Raw genomic sequence first — 23,205 nt, forward strand, 5'->3', positions numbered from 1 at the left:
ATGTGGACTGTTCCAAATAAAACCAAAGCAAGGCGAACCCCCCACCGCCAAGGTGCTTTTAAAAGTAATTCTAGAACTACAGGAGTAGATGTTATGCGGCAGGTTCAGTTTCTAGCAGCTTGATCTTTGCCTTTGTGTGCAGTAAGCTTTGTGTGCATTGATGTGCTTTGGGTAATTATAGTTCTGATGACACTCCGTATTCATGATGACACCCCCATATCAGTGTTTCATCGCAACATGAAATGTTGCTTATTTTTTTTATGAGTTTAACCCAGAATTGAAAAGGCTAGACATTTCTCACAATGGGACATGGATAACCTTGCAGATTTAGCTACTGATCCTATCTCAGTGCTTGTCTCTCACTCTTTCTCTCCTTTTTTAGGCAGACAAGGGTTTCCCTCAACAAGCTGACGACAGAATAATTTTTCCAGGTTGATTGCTCGCCCCACATGGACCTCTTGAGAGATTTGTACAGAAGAAAAATGGAGATCAAAAGCCAGGGAAATAAAGAGAGAGAGACACTCAGGACTGAAAAAGCTACCATAAAGAACCAGCTCAGGTGTCATTCTAGTGATGAACAGACTTGTTAAGAATTGTAGGACCTGTCCAAGTTTCCCATCTGAAATCCAGGCATATTTTTAAAAGAATTTTCATAATGAGTGTCTCTCTCTTCCCCCATCTGAAGGGGTATTTCCTGAAAAAAGTTCTACAGGGCAGAGAAGTCAAACACTTATTCACATGCAGCAGTACAGGATAGATGGAGTACAGCTGACTCCACAGCTACAGGGGATTTGGTAAGTGCCCATCATGTAAGCCACCTAAAACTTTCTAGAATACTCTCATGTTTAAAAATACTGCATTCTTTGATGCTTGTTAACCTTTTTAATCACCTGTTAGGCAAGACTGACTTCACTGGGAACTCTAGTGATGGAGGAGAGGGAATTACATTAGGAGCTGATTATGAAAAAGGGGAAACAAACGTGAACATTTGCCAGAGTCAGAGTCTAAAAAGAAACATGAATGTTTTGGCTTGGATTTTATTTGATGAGATCCAGTCCAGACCACATTATTATTGTGCTGTGAGAAGGGCACCCAGGGTCCTCTCAGCAGTCCCCTTTCAGCCTTGAGGTTACCGCTGCAGGTCAAACACAGTCAAACCCTCTCAGAATGATTCCATCAAGGAAACAATCTTATCTGGCTTGCAGTGTCAGTCTGCCAGTTCCCACACTCTTGCATTGACAGAGGCAAATGGACAGCTTTGATAGGCGAGATTTCTTATCAGGGTCCCACTGCAATTGAACAACATCATTTCACTGATTGGAAGTGACAGCTTGAATTACAAAGATGACTGGAGGTACTAATTGTACTAATGTTGTTTCTTTAAAATAATAATGACAATGTATTCTTGACAGAGGAATCACTGGAATTTGAAATACAGTTTCTCTGTTTAAACTGCTTAACTGCTACAGGTCAAGCTGACCTGGTTATTGCATTTGTCACACAGTACTGGGAGAAGTACCGCTGCCCTAGTCTGTGGATAACAAAAGATGAGACTAGAGGCCCTACTTTTTCACTTGTGTATACTCTTGATCAAAGAATATCAGTGTATGACTACACAGTTGTTTTTCATTTAATTAGATCTTGAGCAGTATCCTTCTGCTCATCCTAGAGGTTGAGTCTAATGTGGCTTCAAACCTTGTTACGAATCCAGGCTGGTTATGAGAGGAACTCAAAACAAGGTGAAAGAAAGGTCTGTAAACGAGTTATTTTTCCATTTCAACATAGACCCCATTTATTTTTCTCTTTTAAATGAAAACCTGGAAACACTGTGTGTTCTGACTTAAAAGGTTTTGGGAAACCTATGGTATTATGTGCTTTCTCAAAATGAAATATTGGAAGCAAAAACTCTGTAGCTTTTAGGTATTAGAGAGATCTGTAGAGTATTATAGAAAAATTTTACATTCTTTTCAAGTAATTCGTTTCTTAAAACCAGGAGCACTGAAGTGATTCTGATATAATAAACTTTTGCTAGTTTGGTGCAGGGAAGTCTTGATTATATAGCTGCAGTACCATCTATTTGCTAGCAATATCAAAGAGTTATTTACTAAAGATTCATATATTTATATGGTTCTCTTCAAGAGTGTAAAAGCAATCACTAAAATAGAATGGTATTCATTTAGAACTTTATTTACCTATGTGACTGGGTGACTCTGGGGACAGGTATTAAGATATAAAACTTCTCACTGCTGGATCAATGGTTTGAGTTCAGCCCAGGGTCAGAAGCAAGAAAAGGTCATTTAGCATCTGAATCCTCTTTGGTGGCCTGGGTGAAATGATTTGAATGTCCTTGGAAATTCCCAGCAGGATTGAAGCCAACATTGTGACTATGGTAGAAGTCTAAGAAACCAGTCAAGTGACCATGCATTGACAATCAACTACTACTTAGCCTGAGAACCAACCAGATCAGAACAGTATTGAGAAATGCTGGGTTGGCCTGGGAAATTCTGCACAACTACTATCAGGGTTGTGCATAGAGGACATTAGTATTTTTTTTGGCCGCAGTTGGATTCCTTTTTGCAAATAATTTACTCACAGGTGAAAAGATCTTGGTCTGATTCTGATTTTTTTTATTGGTATAAATCAGGAACAGCCCCAATGAAGTCAATACAGTAAAACCAATACATTGGCACAAGAGAAATCTGAATCAGATGTTTTAACTTTCTCTCAGTAGTGCATATATTTTTAAAAGTTTAAAAAAAAATCCCACTGTGTAACACATGTTCTGCTATATCACATGTATTGCAGAAGAATCTGTAATCTACAGTTAAGTGCTCATGAAAAATATGGACTGTGGTGGGTAGTCTTTTTTTGTGTGTGTGGAAAATATCAGCTTAATGCACTTCTTTATGAATTAACAGCATACAGGTTATATGGTATATTTATTACATGTGCTGTCTGATCCCTTAGGGTATGTCTACACTACCCCCCTAGTTCGAACTAGGGGGGTAATATATGCATACCGAACTTGCTAATGAAGCCCGGGATTTGAATTTCCCGGGCTTCATTAGCATAAAGCCGGCGCCGCCATTTTTAAAAGCCGGCTAGTGCGAACCCCGTGCCGCGCGGCTACACGCGGCACGGACTAGATAGTTCGGATTAGAAGCCTAATAATTAGAAGGCTTCTAATCCGAACTATCTAGTCCGTGCCGCGTGTAGCCGCGCGGCACGGGGTTCGCACTAGCCGGCTTTTAAAAATGGCGGCGCCGGCTTTATGCTAATGAAGCCCGGGAAATTCAAATCCCGGGCTTCATTAGCAAGTTCGGTATGCATACATTACCCCCCTAGTTCGAACTAGGGGGTAGTGTAGACATACCCTTAGTTCCTAAACTCCCACTGAGGTCAGCTGGAGTTTTAGCTGTCTAAGGATTGCAAGATATGTGCTAGGGATTCATACGTGATTGCTGATCTTAAAACAAACCTTTAGTAGAATATTTGATATGGTCTTGTATGGACCTTCTTTTCAATAAACTAGGGGGAGGGAGAGCTCAGTGGTTTGAGCATTGGCCTGCTAAATCCAGGGTTGTGAGTTGAGTCCTCGAGGGGGCCATTTAGGCAAATCTGTCAGGGCTGGTACTTGGTCCTGCTGGGAGGGCAGGTGATTGGACTTGATGACTTCTAAAGGTATCTTCCAGCTCTATGAGATGGTATATCTCCCTTTTATATATAGAAGTAACCTAAGCCCTGATGACCAGAGCTGAGGCTCTCAGGCTTCTGCTACAGTCATGGGTAGTGGAGCTAGGGCCTTGGCTCTGAGCCCCAGCAAGTCTTAAGCTAGCCTGTGCAACCCATTTTGGAAACCCAACCCAGTTTTAAATCCCCTGATTTGTATTACTCACCTAGCCAAAAGACCCTGGGGTTGGCCCTGATTTCAGAGGGATGGGCAATGATGGTGGGGCAGGGGACAGGACAGATTGGGCTGCCTCTACCAACCAGTCTTGGAGAGGGTGGGAGGGGGTCCTCGGAGCTTGCCTCACTGTGCCCTTCCAGAGCTCCTTCTGGTGAGTGGGGTCAGCAGTTTACAAGCTCCATGCACCAGTGCCACTCTCCAGCAAGAACCTTGGGGAGGAGGAGCAGGACAAGCCCCTGATCATGTTCTACAGCTGGAGCACCAGAAGAGAATAGAGAGGCAAGCTCTGTGTCCCGACCTCAGACCTTGGCAAGAGCACTAGACAAGCAGAGCTGGGCAAGAGCAAAAATGAGATGGGGGTCGGTGGGCCTGGATGATAGCTGCCTGCTCAGACTCACATGTGGTTATGCTACTGATCTGTATGTTCTCCTTGTCTTTTTGCCAGTATAAAGGAGTGGCCCAATAACTAAGGGTGGGTATGGGTATCAGAGAGAAATGAAACTAGCAAAGAAGCAGGTTTATCTTTTAAGAAATGAATAACCATTTTCCCCTTTGTAAAGTCTATGAATGCATTGATCTTCAACATCACTGATTCCCTTGTTAAACTATGTTTAAATGGGAGCAACTAATTAAAACTTTTATTACTGTGCTGAGTGCCCTGAAAAGGCTGGGCACATTCCACACATTTGAGGGTTTGACTCAGTTTCCAGTTTAGCTTTGCAAATTCACCTTTCTGGGATTGCTGATCTGTAGAATTTCTCTCTTTATCTCTGTGGGATTTTTCAGAATTAGAATTGTTCCATAGATACAACTCGAGATATTCCACCATCACTAATAAGGACTATAGGTTTGAAATCAGATACAGCGTTGTTGTCTTGAATAAAAATGGTGGTTTCTGTAAGCTGTGATGTGTAGAGTTGTATTATACATTGTTCTGTAGCATTCAGGCAGCTAGTAGGCATGTGTGAAAATGCTTGCGAATTTAAAATGTTTCACTGTTTTATCATGAATTTTTTATGTTTGAAAATTTGTGTTGGAGAAGTTTTCTTTTTTTTATTAGTTCTTTTTTAAAGAAACATGTTTGAATCATTCAATGAGGCAGCAGACAGTATCATGCTGACCTGTCATACACTGAGAATACAGAGAAATGAACAAACAATAGGCTATAATTCATTCCTATAAATAATTTGTGAATACTTAAAAACTAATAAATATATTCATGGTAATCAGTATGGACTCACAAATGAATTGTAATAAAAATCTTGTTGAGGATGGAAAATTCAGCCCACCCTACTAAGGAATCATGTCAAATCTTGATTCCACGATGGAAGGAGAAGAGCAGAAGAAAATAAATATGATGGACACAAAGTTCATCTGTCAGGCTAGGTCTACACTGCAATGTTATATTGTAAAAAGAAATGCAATTTGTGATACACAAATTGCATATCTTTTTCTGATTTATATTCAAAAGAGGCTTTTCCAAAATTTGGTGCATCTACACGGTACCAAATTTTGGAAAAAAGTGCTTTCACCACATTCCTTATTCCTCATAGAACAAGGTTTACAGGCATGGCGATAGAGTATGTCTGCTTTTTCGAAAATGTTTGGTATACCAGAAAAGCAATGCAGTCTAGACGTATGCTCAGATGGGATGAACCAGGAGACAGAGAAGGGGGACTCTAGCCGGATAATCCGTCAAGCCATAGATTGTGTACAAAAAATTTTTGGTTCCATTAATCACAATTCCATTTAAATCTGGGCCACTGTAGAGATTTTCTGGCCTAGCAAAACTTGTGAAAATAGGGTTCAGGTGCCAGAAAATAGTAATAATGAAGTTACTGAGGTGCTTGTCACTAGGATCTGTTTCTTTATGATGCGATGTGTAGAACAGGCAGAACTGCTTCTGTGCTGTGCATACAAAGAGCCAACTTCATTCAGCAAAGTTCACTGCTTGCTTTTTCTATATTGTCTAAATTTATTATTTCATTATACAGGGCCATTCATTTGTAGGACTATTTAAATTTTGAATTGATTATTGTTTTTTTTTTAAACTCTGCATAAGCTGCAGTGTACAAAATGACTTCATTAACCTGGCTTGATAGATCTTTTTAAATCTCCGACTGTCCTCTTGTCCGTGTCCTTTTTATTAATGCTTGAGATATTAATCAACTGAATTTCTGTTGGTGTTAATGGAAATCCTGTACACAAATTTCACCCCTGCCCCTAAATCCATAGGGAAAATAGAGCCTTTCAAAGTAGAAAATACTATACCTATTGCAGGGAGGTGGTAAAGGGAAAATTGTTTGGAAGGGAAATTATTAAACTGTTGAGGAAAATATAGTGATGTGTTTGGGCCACGTTGTCTGTTTTCTTCACAAAGTCAAAGCATGACAGTATTTTTTATAAACAAAACACTGTAAGTCATTTGAATAATAAGGATTGCTTGAGAAAACCCTCAGCAGACACACCAATGGGAAAAGAGGGCTTGAAAAACTAAATGAGAACTCAGAGTGTGTCAGTCAAAATTGGATCAGGTTTTTCAGCTAAGGATTTCATAGCCATTAAAGAATATATTTCCCTTATGGCACATGTCAGCAGCTTTAGAGTCATAAAACTTCAGATGTCAAACTGTCTTTTTGACAACTGAATATATTTATTTTCTGGGCTAAGAAGCATTTTCAGGAATGTGCTCTGTGGTCTTTTTTTTTTTCTTTCCTTTTTCAAAATAGGCTCAAAGGACTTACACAGTATAGTTAAAATTAGCAAATTTAGGAATGCTATGAATAGATGCTTAGTTTTTCTTATTTAAATAGAAAAAATATTTTCTGTACCTTGAATCTATATACTGAAACTACACTTAAGTCCCCCAATAAAAATTCAGTCTGACTTGATTACAGTGTATAAGTATCTTTACAGGGAGAAAAATTACAGGATATTAAAAGGATTTTAATCTACTAGAAAGAGGCATTATGTGATCTAATGATTAGAAATTACTCAGACAAATTCAAATCAGAAATAAGGAGCACGTTTTTTAATGGGGGGAGGGGAGAGGATTAACCGCCGAAACAAACTACCAAGGAAAAGTGATGGATTGTCTATCCCTTGAACTCTTTCTGGGAGATATATTTTAGTCAAACACAAATTATTGGACTTAAAACAGGAGTAATTGGATGAAATTCTTAGGCCTGTGTAATTCAGGAGGTCAAACTAATGATCTAATGGTTTGCTTCTAGCCTTAAAATGTGTGAATCTGTTCATATGAAATTGAGCAAATAGTCCAGGTAAAATGATGTTTGATAACCACAATGCCACATTAGGCTACATAGATAAAAATTATATATCTGGACTATTTGCTACTGGAATTGGTCCATTCACCAATGAGATGGTCACTAGCACTTTCGTTGTACTGGCATATTGCAATGAGTACTGTGTGTTTTAACAGGGAGTGGACCTGTGATGGGGAGACCTGACTGTAGCTGTGCTTGCATTGAGGGAGTTGTCTTGGACTAGTGGTCCCACCACACACGGTTGTTAATCCAAAATATGGCATGCTAAACTTGAGCCAGTGATTTATATTTTCAGTGACGGCTATCCGCTTGCTCACAAGTAAAAAGCCTCTGACTAGTCACTGACTATTTACTGCTACCATCATTGCTATCATAAAGGTGCTACTTGAATTTCAGAGGCTGTTCCGTTTTTGCATTCACCTTTTATACTCTGCTCATCACTATATTATCTGTCATAAGATCTACCCTATTCTATGTTGTATATAAATAATGTTTTATTACATGTGGAATAAGCAACATAACTGCTGAAGATTTAACCTTATGATGTGTGTCAGCTTATAAAAGTTGGGAGTGTGTTTCTCGTTGGGGAAGAAATCCTAAACTTCAATGGACAATTAGCAAAGGCTCACCTTTAAATTGTTCTTCTAAAAATAAGATTTTTAATGTGAAGCTATTGAAATATTCTACCCATATTTCTAAAAAAAGCATAGGTTGAAATGTTCTACCCATATTTCTAAAAAAAGCATAGGTTGAACAAGACAGTAATAAGACGCACAAATCAGATTGCCTGGGATATGCATATGAACTGAAAGATCCACCAGAGTATACTATTCCCGCAACAAGTTGAGTACATCTGACTTTAGATGCTAGTCAGAAATATTCAACAGTAGAATCCTGTCAATGACTGTTCCTGCCCCAATGAAATCTGTTGGGGGGTGCCATTGACTTTAATAGGTGCAAATAGGTGCAAATTGAGACCTACATTTTTGTGGTATGGAATGTCTGAGTTAATCTGATTCACTTCAAGGCTCCCTTAACTTTATATAGCCGATAAACCTGCAGTTCCCAGATCGTATTGATATTTCTTCAGTATTTAGTCAAAGCCAATTTGTACTCTCCTTATCTGTGCGTGGAAGGGACAATCCATGCATGCATGAATCTCAGCTACTGTAAATGGGAAGGCTGTGGTCTGCCTTTGCCATTGCCCCCCATACCTCCATCTTGCCCTGCACCTCTTAAAAGATGACTCATGCATATGTTCTATGAATTGGAGTGAGGTTGATTTCCCTGCTTAATATCTTGGGCTTCCAGAAGAAATCACAATAAGGAAAACCTCAGATGCATCCTATCCCATAGCTCCTCACACTGGTTTTCCACGGGTTGGGAGGGATAAGAAGGTGAGGATCAGTTGGGCTCTGTCCTTAGTCAGACTGACTCATGTGGAAGTCCCATGAGTAAGGAGTAACTAAAAACTGAGTAAGCTGGCCTACTGAAAAGGTCACTGGAGAATTTTTTTTGGGTCCATCTTTTTCTTCTGTTTTGCTCATCTACTGCAAAAACAAACATTGGCAACTGAGATTAGTTTAAATATTTAATATTTTCTAACTGACAGTAAAAATCTGTGTTCCACTGAAATTGGAAAGCTTGCTGCTTTTCAGTGTATTCTATAGCTGCTTTTCAGACCTGAGCTTTTGGTAGTGAGGAAAACCAAAACTAGAGTGAGAAAGCCAGATTGGTGTAAATCCAGAGTTGTTCCTTGAGATCACAATGTAACTGGATCAGGATCTGGCCAATACACAGAACAATGATTGCAACTTTGTCCACCAAGTGAAAGCAGAGGCTGGGATCTTGTATGGCAGGAAAGATGTTATTTTTCTGAACAAAAAATATGGCTCTTGCAAAATAGAAATGCAAATTGTAGGGGAAAGAGCATTTACAGCAGTGGGAAATGGAGAGTGAGAAGGAGAAAATATGAGAGTGTAAGTAAAGGTTTTTGCAGCACCCCATTTAGTCATTTTCTTTCATGGCTTTTTCAACTCTTCTCGTCAACCATCACTGACAATAGGATCTAAGGAATGAATTAAGTAGCCAGACATAAAATGGAGTAAAAAGAGATTTAACTTCTGTGACTATGCAAATGCTGGCCCAGCAGTTGCACAATTGCTGTAAGACCCAAGCTTCTTTTGGATGGGCCAAGCAAAGATCTAGTTTGATTAGAAAGTACTACATTTAACAAGAACCTACAATGTACATTTCTCTGTATTTGCTCTGTGCTTGTTCAAACAAAACAGGATAGAAATTAATGGATAAAATTACTCCCAATTATGCTCATGTACGCTTGACTGTGCTGAGATTGAAAAATGTAAATAAGAACAGAACTTGGTTCAAGATTGTATATGCTCCAGCTTGCTTAAATGTTGCCATGTACCATATGAGGCTCTCTCTTCATGAGCCTTTCAAAAACTCATGTTTTGTTGTCTCTGTGGGCCACATCCAAAACCTAGTCGACTTCACAGGACTTTTCCCATTGATGTCTATGTGCTTTGGATGAAAGCCTGCACAGGCACTAAAGATCCAATGATGCTTTTGTGAGAGTAAAGGATTTAACCTAATGTCACTGGCTAGAGTTTCCCCTCATCCTACCGCTGTCAACTCTTCTGTGCTATGGTAGGCTGCTGTTGTCATGCTAGAAATGACTGTATTTCAGTTGTGTTGTATTTATACAGTTTGTGCAGGACTTTGGGGTTATTTGGGCTGAAAGTGTGCAGATAGTCGTCTGAGTAATGCATCGATAGTGCCAGTGTTCTAGAAACCCGAACTTCATAATTTATTGCCTCTTAGAAGGTTGCAACATCTACAGTATGGAATTGTATGGAATTCTTAAGAGCTACATTAGGGTACAGAGTTATTTCCTAAAATATAAAAAGTTCTATTTAAAAAAACCCTGCAAGTTTTAGCTCTCTTGTCAAATATTTTTGACATTTTGATAAAGCAAACATTCTTCCTGATTGGCCTATGTTATATACCTGTTGCATATATGCTATAACTTGAGGGGTTTCCTTCAGTCCTGGTGTTCCCTAAGATGTCCATTTGTTCTGATTTTTAGGATTGCCAGATGTCCATTTGTTCTGGTTTCTAGGGTTACCAGGTGTCCGGTATTGCCAAATTTAGTGCCACTGCATACATACTTCCAGGGCAGAATTTGGTGATAAAATACAGACAGATTTATTTCAGCACTTAAAACTTGAGTAGTAACTTACATACATGTAACTGTATTGTTTTCAATGGTTTATTGAAGCAAAACTGTTGCTGTATCCGAGCTATCCAATTCACCATTATTTCTACCTAAGTATCCAAAATTAGAAGAACAAAAATATTCTGTATTTAAGTTAAACACTCTATTAAATTGCTAACATATTTCAGAAGTGTTTATTTCTTTACTGTTTTAAGAGGTTTTTCTTAAGGCTCCCTGGACTTTGTTCTTGCCATAGGATATAGGCCAACTCTATAGAAATCAATAGGTGTTACTAATATTCAGCAGTCGGAGAAGTGGGAGCCCTTGCCTGTGGTGTGCTGTCTGTTTAGTGTGTGAGCTTTGTCCCTGATTCTGAGGTTGAAGACCTGAGTGGCTATAGAATTGTTATCTCTTTGCAATGAACAGATGCACGTAATAACTCTATCATGTCTTGTTAGGTTTTGCAATGGAACGAAAATGGTTACTGCTCCTCCTGACGAGTCAGGTGCTTTCAGTGGCTGCACAATTCAATGGATATAACTGTGATGCCAACCTGCATAGCAGGTTTCCTGGTGAGTGTTAATAGGCTCTTTGTTATGAGTTCTAGTGATGATTATTTTTAAGTACAAAGCTTTAATCTGTAAGACTGGGGTGGGAAACATTTTGGCCCAAGGGCCACATCAGGTTAGGGAAATTATTTGGACCATGAATGCTCACAGATTGACATGTGGGGGAGGGGGAGGGCTCTCTGCAGGTGTGGGCTTTGGGCTGGGCTGGGGATGAATGGTTTGCACTGCAGAGGGGTGCTTTGGGCTAAGATCAAAGGGTTTAAAGGGCAGGAGAGGGATCAGGTCTGGAGCAGGGGGAAGGGACACTGGGGGGGGACACCCAGGGGTGCAGGTTCTGGGGGGCACCTACTTCAAATAGCTCCCAAAAGCAGCAGCACGTCCCCTTTCTGAATCCTACGCAGAGGCATGGCCAAGAGGCTCTGCATGCTGCTGCCCTGGCAATGCCCATTGACTACAGTTCCCAGCCAGTCTGAACATGGGGGCAGTGCACAGAGTTCCCTGGCTGCTCCCATGCATAGGAGCCGAAGTGGGGACATGCCACTGCTGCCGGGAATCACACAGAGCCACAGAGTGCATGGAGCAAAGCAAGCCCCTCTCCCCCTCACTCCACTCACTAGTGGGAGCTTGAGGGCCAGATTAAAATGACTGACAGGCCGGATGCGGCCTTTGGGCCATAGTTTTCCCAGCCCTTCTGTAAGAAGTTAAGAAACAGATCTTTACATTGAGGAATGTTAACTGTTGTAGTGACAATTACACTTTTCTGGAGTTGTATGTTATGCCAAACTCAGAACTGTTACAGGCAGGTGTAAATCTGTTGACAGCAATGAGGTTTAACCCATTTATGCCCTGTATTGCATCCAAAAAGTTCACCGGAGTTAATGTTGCTGGAATGATTCCAGATTTAAAAGGATCGGCCACTTGATATAAAAACTGGGTGCAGCTAACTTAGACTTTTTTTAACTGGAATTTTTTTACTTCGCAATTTTTACACTGTAGAATGATTTGGTCTTTTAGGCTGTGTCTGGACTGCAATCCTCTTTGAAAGAGGCTTTTTCGAAAGATACTTTTGAAAAAGCCTCTTTGGAAAAAGAGTGTCTAGACTACAACCAGTACTTTCGAAAAAGCAAGCTGCTTTTTTGAAAGAGAGCACTCAGGCAGTCTGGATGCTCTCTTTCAAAAAAACACAGTTTGCATTACATAGTGCCTTTTTTTCAAAAGAGCACTTTCGAAGAAAGGTGTTATTCCTCGTAAAACGAGGTTTTCTTGCGATCAAAAAACCTGCTGCATTCTTTCAATTTACTTTTGAAAGAACGCAGCAGCAATCTAGATACAGGGGAAGTTTTTCTGAAAAAAGGCCGTTTTTTAAACCCTGTAGTTTAGACATACCCTTAGGTGTCCCCTTACGACAACAAATTTTTTTAAAAAAATCGTATATTGAGAACTGAAATTATGGCTGTTACAGAGTAGCAGGGCCTTAATAACTTGAGCCTTTGTGATGTGTATATAAATATACAAAAGATGTACACTAATGTGTATGCAAGAAGGTTGTAATTACATAGGGAACTCTGGAGACATCACAAATAATGAAAGGAGACCTTGTGGGATATATTTACGTAAATCGAACCTGAAATGAAACGATATTGGCTTGTGGGTGAAGTATTCAGTCTTTGTTTCTTGCCTCGCCCTCCCTTCTTTGTCTCTTGGCTGCTTCCCCACCGCCCCCCCCCCAAAAAACAGGAAGCCATGATAGAAAAGCTCTGTAGTTCTTCCAGTAAGTGAATCCGCCAGTAGAGCACTGAACTCTTAGCACAGCCCTGTGCTGTACTAGCTCCCAAATACCCTTTTACAATTGGAACTTGGATCTGCTAAAAGAGTCAGTCATTATTATTAAAATTATGAGCCAGCAGCAAAGTTGCAATATGTGGTGGTGGTATTTTTTTCCATTCTGCCAACAGCATGCTTGGTGCCTGTGGGCATATTAAAAGACAATAGGTTTGATTCTCTTCTCACTGATGCTGGTATGAATCAGTTGCATCTCATAATCAATACTGTGTTTAGCAAATACTGTTTTTCGATCTCTGAACTGGAGATCTTCCAGCTCCCTTTTGGCTTCCTTTGTTTCGCCTTTGTGGGACGGAACTCACAAAATCTGCTTGTACTGTTACTCCTCCCTATCCCCGTGTCATGGTCTATACCCCAGCCCTTCTTTTTCCACTCTTTGTTAGGAGATTCTGTCTGGGCCTCTTTCGTAGTTACTAGACTGGTTATTTCAGTCTGAATTACAGGGCTTCCTCTGTGTTCTCACAGTAGCCCTTTTGATTCTCTACCCCTGGGTCTGGGCCAATACTTTCTGAAAAAACAAGCGTTGTTCCTTCCGCTCCTTGGCTTCCACCTGTTGCCAGGGCCAATTCCTGCTCTATGGGAACCAGCCAGCTAATGACTTTCCCTCAGGATGTGTTGGCCCCTCCAACTCTTTCTGGCTCCTCCTCAGTGGGTCCCTCGCATTTGAGACATTTTGGTCTTGCCTCTGGGCTCTTTTCTAGGGTCTCCTTACTCTGTATCCCAGTCCCTCTCTTTTTCCCTTTCCAGCTGAGCCTGAAAAGGGTCCTGGATTCATGCCCTGGCCTTTCCAAAAGGAAGGCTAAATAAACCACCCAGTCTCTTCAAAAAAGCATGGGCCATGGCAGGTCCCTGACCACATGGACAGAGTAGAGCTCTCTGGCCCTGTATATCCAGCTCAACTTCTGCTGTGGGATAGGCTCCAGTCTCTTCATGGACACAGGAGACATTTACCGGGAGCTGTCAGTCCAGGCCAGTTGTAATCACCTGGTCTTACAACACCCAACACCAAGGTCTATATCCTATCAAACCCTTAACAGTGATTCCTCTCAGTCTAGCTGTGACTAACTGTGGTGGAGATCCCCTGATCTTTGGCATATAGTCCCACAGATTGGTCCCACTATGGCAATAGTTTAGTCACATGCCATTACTGGGCTGTTCCTTTTAATATGCCTGAGCTGGCCATACTAGTGGCAAACTACTGGGTCTCCTAGCTCCTTCCCATTAGTACTTCCTGTAGGCTGAAGGGCTCCCCAGACCCTTTACTTTTCTAGCGCATACCCTAAGTCTAGAAGCCTTGGGGGCTTTTCTCCCTTGCAGGCTTCCCTTGTGAAACCTACTCAGTTTACCATGAAGCTTAGGTCATTACTTTCCTTCGACCTCAAAGTAGGCCTCAGCTTGCTCAAATGCTTCCATCATGGAGGCCAGCTAGGAACGCCTTATCCAGCCATATCCACCTGGTAGGACCTTCAGGAATTGCTCCAGGATACTTGATCCAGGAGCTTCTCCAACAAGCTGGCTTCTGAACAAAACCATCCTGTAACTTCTGGGCCACTATGCATGGTAGCACCCCTTGCTGGAATGATATTGTCCAGAACTTGTGCCTGTAGGCTTCTGGAGTCAGGCCCAAACTAATTTAAAATGGCTGCCTCCACCACTGCTGGAGCTCCCCTGCTCATTGCTTACTGTTTGGTAAGATGCTTGTGCCTCAGCTGTCAGGAATGGTACCATGTGAGCCAAGCAAGCATCCTCCTCCCATCCTTTGCCTTTGCTACCCAATGAAAGGTCCAGAGGAGGGTCACATGGATCGTTGAGCAGTCTGAGCTTTGCCAGGCCCCAAACCAATCAATCACCAGTTCCATCGCCAACTCAGTTCCCGGTTGGACTTGCCATATTTGCTTCTGTATCAACACCAGCTATCCTTGCTGTGTTGCAAAATTGGGCTGCTTGTTTCAGCTGGTTCTTCATAAACAGAGCTTGGGTCTGTTGCTGCTGGTGTTCGGTATTTTTTGTTAAACCATCTGGCAACCCTAGCCTCTAGAACAGGGCCTCTGGATCTAGTCCACCTATCTCACTGTGAGTACACACAGAGCAGCAATATGTTATGCAGTGAAGCTGGTGCAGTTCTGCTTTGTGGACACGACTGTGAGGCTCCCTGTGAGCTCATATACCTGTCTGCTTGGGAGATGTGCTCCGAGGTAACTCCCTGTGTTCCAGCATGCAGGACTTTGGCACAGCTTATGGGCTTGACATGAGTATGGATCATGTGGCATCTGGCCTGTCTTCTCTGAGGTGGCAAATGGGGAGGAATGGCTGTGCCTCAAAGGCTAGTACAATGAGCAAGGTGTGACAGCAGTCCCTGAGCCTGAGTATGGTAGGGATTACCTCTGAGTCTCCCCATTCATTCCACATGCAGAATTTCCCTTGATAATTCTTGCTTGGAACTCCCCATTGGCAAGTGTAGCATTTCCAACTGAGATCTGCACTGCAGATTCCAGATGAGGTGGGTTTTTTTTTCCTGAAAGTTGTTTTGCACAATAATAATGAAAGTTGGCAAATATATTCAAGTTTGGCTTCTGCATGTGTAAACAAAAGAAATAAAATCTCCCTAAAGCAAACATCAGAAAAGCAGTAGCAGTCTATCCATTTTTCATTTGATTATGTTTTTATCATTTATTGCTGAAGTGGCATCTTGCACACCTGTGGCATTGCATAAATAATCTCTCACAATTTTGATTTATGCTCTTTGTCGGTTGATTCCAAGCTAAAGCTTGAACTAGTTTGTTGGATAGAAGAAAAAGTATTATTCTGATAAATTGAAAATTATATACATTAATATTTGCAGACTAGAACTTTGTAGCAGGGACTGAGTTTTGGTGGCATAGCTCTGTTATCTAAGAGTGTGGAAAAAATAACCACACCCCTTAGCTGATATTGCTATGCTGGCAAATCCTCCTGTGTAGACACAACTATGTTGAAAGATCAATGTTAATTTTTAAAATTCAACACAAGGATGCTTTATTTACAGGAAAAAGACATTATTTTTAGTACTCCCAGAAAAGTTAGCCTTGAAAGTAGTGTTACTGTATATTCATCTAGTGCACCATTGCTAGATAAATTGTCATGCAGATCCTTGTCCATGCCACACTTGGATATCTCTAAGCTGCTCACCAAACATTTGCAGGGTTGAGTGCATCTGGTCTTTGGACACAAGCATTTTGTTAGCTGAAGGATTGATTCATGAGGACATGGTATTTGACATACAACTGGTGTGATCAGTTCATCCTTTGAGACTAACCATTCTTGACAGGGGGGAGTAGTTTTGGATGCACTCCATCATCCTGTAGCTATTTCATTGGTTGATAATTTGTCCTCTTGACTGCAAATGTAAGAGGACATAGCTAAATGCATGGCTTGTCAGTGGCAGTCTTTCTTTGTCTGCTTCTTGAAAAATATCCACTGATTATAGCACTGCAAATTTCACAGTGTTGGTCTTCCAATGGTAAACTCTGCAGACTACAGATAAATATCTTGAGTGCGTTTATGAACTCATTGGTGACTGTTTTAGCTGTCCTTGCTCTGAAAGTGCTCCGAGTCTTCAGAGGCTGAATCAAGTGTCTTCTGGTAAGAGAACTCGGTATTTCCAATCAAACCTGCTAGAAATGTTGCTTCTTGAAAGGGCAAAAACTTGGCAGTGCATCAGTTTTTAATGGTCTGAGTGATAGGAACACATCTTGGAAGGATCTACAGTGATTCTGTCTCCATCAGCCTGCACAATATCAGAATCTTGTGGAAGTTTTGAGTGGAGTCTTATAGAGAGCACTAGAACATCTGTGTCTTGTGCAAAAATCCAGAGTTTAGTAGTTCCTTGCTCTCTGGCATTGGTAGCATGCAAGATAATATTAGTAGACACTACAAGGCCACATTATTCGACCAGAGGAAAAAATTGCCAAGTCAAAAAATTCCAGTTAAAAATGAGAGAGCACACCTCTTCCTTCAGGTGCCCTTGCTTTAAGTGCATGTCTGTCTTCAAGTGGTCTCTGTTTGTATTGTAGAATGGGCACATTAGACAAGAGTAACCATGACAGGGAAGGACTCGGTATTGGGAAAGACTATATATATATATATATATATATATATATATATATATATATATATATATATATATATATATATGATTTGCAGAGTTAGGGCACTACTCCTCTTAAAGTCAATGGGTGTTCTGAAAATGACTTGAAAGGTAAAGTAAAAGCACACTCCAAAACATGGTTGGAGTGAGCGTGGATATTTTTACATGACAGTATAACTTTAATGGTAGATTGACATTGCTATGTCCTCTTTTCCTGCTGCCCTTTTTCCTTAACATATAACTAGACTGAGTGACTTGTTCCCCAGATCTACTGAAGGCGAAGGGCCTGATTTGCATCACATCTTTGGGGAATGTATGGGGAAGTAATTCCTTGGATATCAACAGAATTGCATAAGTTTATGTTTGCGGAGAATCCCATCCCAAGTCAACTCAGTTCCTCTTAGCTTACCTGCCTATACCGATTACTGTCCAGTGCTTTACGTCTAACCCAATGTGTAGAGCAGGACAGAGTTTGGCAGGTTATATAGTGTATCTGATTTTTTTTAATGCCACCATTTAAGACTGTATATAGTGTTGCTGTCGCTTATGCAGAGTCTAGAGTATCTGACACCCACCTGGTCTCACTATTAAGGCTGTCGAAATGAAATTTCCTGGGTTTCTGTTCCAGGTGGAAGAGCCAGCACATTGTAATGGAGATTCATTTCCTTCTGCTGTGGCAAATACAGCACAATTTATTTGAGCAGTTTTAATGGCGTAGTGTTCTGCCATTTTTAATAGCACAAAATCATTAAGCAGATGTAATATACTACTTGTTGTTTCAAGGAGGAATGCCTGCATTTAACACACTGAAAAATGTCACTTTGTAGAGCACTGAATAAAATATGTAATAGTGTGCAGCGAGGAATAGGAGTGCGGGGTGGGGCTGTTGCAACAGTCCCCTGGTTTTGAGCATCCCAGTCACATGCCTCTGGGTTTTCAGCCGCCGGCCCCATGTCTCTGTCGTGTAGGGGCCTGCCATGGGGCCTGCTGTTCCCCAGGGACTCCACTTCCAGCCTGGGGCTCTGCTCAGCTGCCATCTACCTGTACAAGGGCTAGTTCACTGGCCCTGGCTCTGACTTAGCTGCTGTCTCCATGCACAAGGCTTCAGATGCCAGCCCTGGATCCCACTCAGTTGCTGGAGTCCTGACTGCCAGACTCAACTCTAAGGGGAGAGGGTGCAGACCAAGGTAAAGGGGGAATGCAACTCAACACCTCCTCTCCAGAAACTGTTTCCATGCTGCTGGTTAGGAATGAGTTAGAAGCCAAAAGTAGCATTATCTTGCACTGTCGCTAAAGGTGACTCTCTCAGTCTGCTGCTTGTTATGTGCACATTTTTGTTCACTGAGCTTGCAAGAGTCTTCAGGATTTTCAAACACAAGGCCATTTTTCATTTAAATGTGTTTGGAACAAAACGATGTGACCAGCCATTTTTCTGGGTGTTTTGTGGTGTTATCTTGGTACATCTCCAAAATACTTCACTGCATGGATCACTGTCTCTTGCAGGCCAACAGATTTTATATTAATGCTAATGCTGAGTGCTCTTAAAAAGGAAAACTTCAGAATAGTCATACAATGAATTTCTCTTAGAAACTGCTGATTGTAGGTCAAACTGTACTACTTGATCCTCTACATCGGGGTGGGGAACCTCAGGCCCAGGGGCTGGATGTGGCCCCTGGCTTGCCTGGATCCAGCCCCTGAAGCTCATGGCCCCCTCCCCAGCATTGCACTTGCACTCCAGCCTCCCCGCTGCCCTATCATGGGGCTGGAACACATAATATCTATTAGGCTGGGCCCCCCAGGCTCTGATGTGTGAGGGGAAGGTGGTGAGTGTCTTTCTCCTCAATAGGGGGCCATATCAGTGATATTTTGGGGTGGCTTTTTTTTTTTACTTCTCAACTTGTGTGTGGCCCCCGACTGACTTTTTTGTGTATCAGCAGCCCCCGCCCTAAAAAGGTTCCCCACTCCTGCTCTACATGGTACATAAGGTGAACTCTATCCTGCTTCAGATAAGCACTCTCAGATTTTATGAGAGTTGAGCAGTTGCATGCAGAATTCTATCCCCTCAATCTCTATTAAAATCAGTGGGAATTACATATGTATGTTTATAATGCCTAGCACAATCATGTGCTGGTGCATAATACATAAGTGCTTCAGGCTCAGGCTTTTAGGCTGTGTCTACATTGGCATCCCTTTCCGGAAAAGGGATGCTAATGAGACACATCGCAATTGCAAATCTGCGGGGGATTTAAATATCCCCTGCGGCATTTGCATTTACATGGCTGCTGCTTTTTTCTGGCTTGGGGATAAGCCGGAGAAAAGCGCCAGTCTAGACATGTTTCTCTGGAAAATAAACCCTTTTTCAGAGGATCTTGAAAGTAGGAATAAAAGATCCTCCAAAAAAAGGGTTTATTTTCCAGAGAATCACGTCTAGACTGGCGCTTTTCTCCGGCTTATCCCCAAGCCGGAAAAAAGCGGCAGCCATGTAAATGCAAATGCCGCAGGGGATATTTATATCCCCCATGGATTTGCAATTGCAATGTGTCTCATTAGCCTCCCTTTTCTGGAAAGGGATGCCAGTGTAGACACAGCCTATATGTTTAACCCTTTGTCTGATTGACTCCCTTGGCATTCTCTCAGCTTATTAACGAGACTGTGATTTATTTAATGGTGAGGTTTTTGGTTAATTACTTAAGTTCCAAAGTAGATTAATTTCTGTTTCTTCATCAGCCTAGTTAAAGAACAGATTAGTGAGGTTTTAATTGATAACGCATGATGGACCAATCCTCTGACATTAATAGGAAGAGTAATTTGATCTAGTCTACAGCTCTAACCATACTGATGTAGGAGTCGTGTTCCTATATATGCCTACATAGCTGTCAGTTGAAATCCCTGTCCTTACATTTGATTTTCCTGTATTTTCATTACAGCAGAACGAGATATCAGCGTCTACTGCGGAGTACAGGCAATTACTATGAAGATTAATTTTTGCACAGTTCTTTTTTCTGGTTATTCTGAAACGGATTTAGCCCTAAATGGGAGGCATGGAGATGCTCATTGCAAGGGGTTTATAAATAACAATACCTTTCCAGCAGTGGTGATCTTCATCATCAATCTCAGCACTCTGGAATCCTGTGGCAGCTCTTTAGTGGTAAGGCAAGACTGCTGTCAGCTTGTACAATGGCTTGTTGTGCATGAACTAGTGTGTGTGTGTGTGGTTGCACTAGCATTGTATCACTTACAAAAATCATTGACATGATTTTATATAGTTTCTAAAATAGCTCACCATACATACATTTTCTTTTTTTAAAAAAATGGATATTTCATTGATTTTTGAGTGTTAATAAAAAGCCCAGGACTAGGACATAGTGGTAGAAAACAACTTTATCCTTATTAAAGTGGGTTGGGGAATTTTCCATCAAAAGGATTATTTCACATGAAGATCCCTGTCTGAAGTACATTTCTCATGGTGCAACACAATCTGCCGCCTGAGCAGCCTGGTGCACTCTGGGAGTAACGCGTCCGCAGGTGCACTATGGGAGATGTAATCAGACCAGGAATTCTGACCCTCAGTGGAGAATCCAGACATCAGGTTTTAGAACTACAGCTCCCATGAGGCAATGTCCCATCATTGGGAAATTCTGTGTAATGCTGATTTGACCTGAAACAAAATGCTATGACATTCCTGAATAAAATTATTTTAGAACTTCACATTCTTCAAGAAATTTCAATATTTGTTTTTTTTCCCCCATCTGATTTCAGGAAAAAAAAAAACCATTGAAGTTTCCCACAGGAAAATTCAGAACCCACTAAGCTCTGAATCTTATTAATATATTGTGAGTGTATGTACCACAGCTTCTGCTGGGTGGTGTAAGAACTGCTCAAATGTCTGATGTCCTAGGTCCTGACTTCCCCTTTAGCTGGGAGGTGCCCAACCTCCTTCTGCCACAGGCCTCACACTCATTCAACCCTTTCCCCAAGCCCTGCCCCTGACTCCTTCTGTCCTACCCTGCCCCGCCCCCATTCCACCCCTTCTCTTAAGTCCCTATCCCTGCCCTGCACCTTCCCCACCTCCTCCCCAGAGCATGCCCTGTCCCTGCTCCTTCCCCTCCCTCTTGGAGCTTCCTGAATGCTGTAAATCAGCTGTTTGTAGCACTCCGGAAGTGCTGGGAGGACCTGGTCAGTATGGCCACCAGAGGGCACAAGGTACAGGGTTGGGCGAGGTGAGGCACAGGGTGAGAACTTGGCTGCTGGTAGATGCTAAGCATCCACTAATTTTCCCCCAGGCAGGCATCACCCATGAAGTTGACACCTATGTCTGAATTATGTTGCTTAGTAGTGATTTTGTCAGCAGCATGATAGAAGCCTTAAAAGTGCTAACAACTAGTTGATCATCGTTTTTAGCTGAAGGTGAAATTCTTGTGTTTCTAGAGTTAAACATCTCAGACTTTATGTGCTGTGCAGCATAAATGACAGCTATGATATCCTGCTGGGTGCAGAGAGCCACAGATTTATATATCCAAATCATCACTTTAGGCAAGATTCTGGTACCTTTCTTTTCATCGCCCTATCATTTAATTAACTTAAACGGTATCACTCTTCATTTACACTAATGTGAATGAGAGCAGAATTAGGCCCTTGCTCTTCTAAAGTATGGTGTCCAACAATGCTTTGATCTGTGCGTCAAGCCCAGATTTTAGGTCAGAATTTCCTTTAACTCACTAAGAACTGTTGTTCGTCTTTTTACCATATGCAGGATCTCTGTAGTATGCTTTCAGATGTAAGATGGAAATTTCTGACAAACACATGGGAAGTTTGAGTCACTGACAACTCCAAAATGCATATTATATAATTTACAAAAGAAGGACAACTTAATATTTTGTAGAGCCCACATTTCTAGTCGGAGTTTCTATTACACATTCCTCTTTTCAGTTGTTTATACATTTTCCAAAGTGTTCAGTTTGCACTTTCTTTATGCATTCTCTGTCTCGGGTTGAGCTTTCTTTTTAAAGGTTCAGGAAAAATAGTTTCATTGTTTCCAAGGATAAGGTTATGAAAATGAGTAGTTTTGCCAATGCTCAAACCTCCCTAAGCTAAGTAGCCTTTTTATTTTTAAAATATTTTTTCATTTTATACTGTATTTTTATTTATATATATATGTGTGTGTGTGTGTGTGTGTGTGTGTGTTTAAAATTATATCTATATCAATAATTTGTATTAATATTTTATTTATATCTAATTATTTTTTAAACACCATAGTTTGGAGCAAGGGCTTACAATTTGGCAGATAGCTGTAAGGTCAGACAGACTTCTTTTGCTCTCCCCATGAAAACTACCCTCGTTTGGAAAAAGTATAAGTCCAGAAAATAGCCATTTTCTCATGTTCATAGAAATTTGCTGTTAAACTATCTAGCCATTCTGGCTATTCTGTGCACACTCTCATTCCCTCGGAGCTACCTCTATAGCAAATTCTCTGAACATGTGCTTCCTCTGGGTATTCATGCAAAGTTGAGCCAGCAACCCACCATTGTCAACTCCTTTGGTTTAGGATTACTGAGCTGATAGTCAAGAGGCAACCATGAATACGGACTTCAGCTCTTCCTTTCACAGGTATTAATAATACCACATAATCCTTATTACTAAGCAAGATTCAGACCTTTGCTCAGGGCAGTCCCTAGGGGGCTGCAGGCCTGGGGCAACCCCTACCTTCTGTTGTAGCCATGGGGCTCAGGGCAACCTCCCCGCCACAGGCCCTGCTCTCACCTAGCCTCTGCTCTATCCATTTGCCACAAGACCTCCTCCCCGAGCAAGCCGGGGGATTACCGATGGCCTGGCACAGGATGGCAGCAGGAGTTGCCCCCTCCTCCTCACCATGCTGGTGGGAGCTGGAGCTGGAGCGACCTGGCAGTCTGCTCTGCTCCGCTCTGCCGCCCATTTCTTAGCTTGTTGCTTTCTGCTTCACCATAGCAGTGGGAAGCAGAGTTGGCCGTGGAACAGAGTAGGCATCTAGGTCATGCTGGCTACAGCTGGCATGCTGAGTTCAGGGTGGGGCACACCCTGGGTGGGGCTGCCCTGCACCAGACCTTGTGGATTGTGTCCATAGGATGTTTGAGGCAGCGACTGTGGGGTCACCCCAAGCACAGGGACTTGGGGCAGCCTCCTCAAACTAGCCTATTGTAGTGTGGCTCTGCCTCTACTTCATGAAAGAGGCAGGTATCCCTTTCAGATGGAGTAATTAAATG

At 41.7% G+C, this 23,205-nt stretch overlaps 1 protein-coding gene across 1 annotated transcript in view; it reads left to right on the top strand.

Annotated features, from left to right (window-relative positions):
• The first annotated feature begins 10,883 nt into the window (after positions 1-10,883).
• Positions 10,884-23,205, top strand: part of ZPLD1 (zona pellucida like domain containing 1) — a 35,211-nt gene continuing 22,889 nt past the window's right edge. Inside the window, exons 1-2 of the mRNA XM_014570362.4 lie at positions 10,884-11,001; positions 19,894-20,114. Of these exons, the coding sequence (XP_014425848.2) occupies positions 10,896-11,001; positions 19,894-20,114 (327 nt within the window). The 5' untranslated portion in view covers positions 10,884-10,895. The remainder of the gene's footprint in view (positions 11,002-19,893; positions 20,115-23,205) is intronic.

The sequence above is a fragment of the Pelodiscus sinensis genome, chromosome 1 (genome assembly GCF_052426305.1).
Source record: "Pelodiscus sinensis isolate ZL-2025 chromosome 1, ASM5242630v1, whole genome shotgun sequence".
Lineage (NCBI taxonomy): Eukaryota > Metazoa > Chordata > Testudines > Trionychidae > Pelodiscus > Pelodiscus sinensis.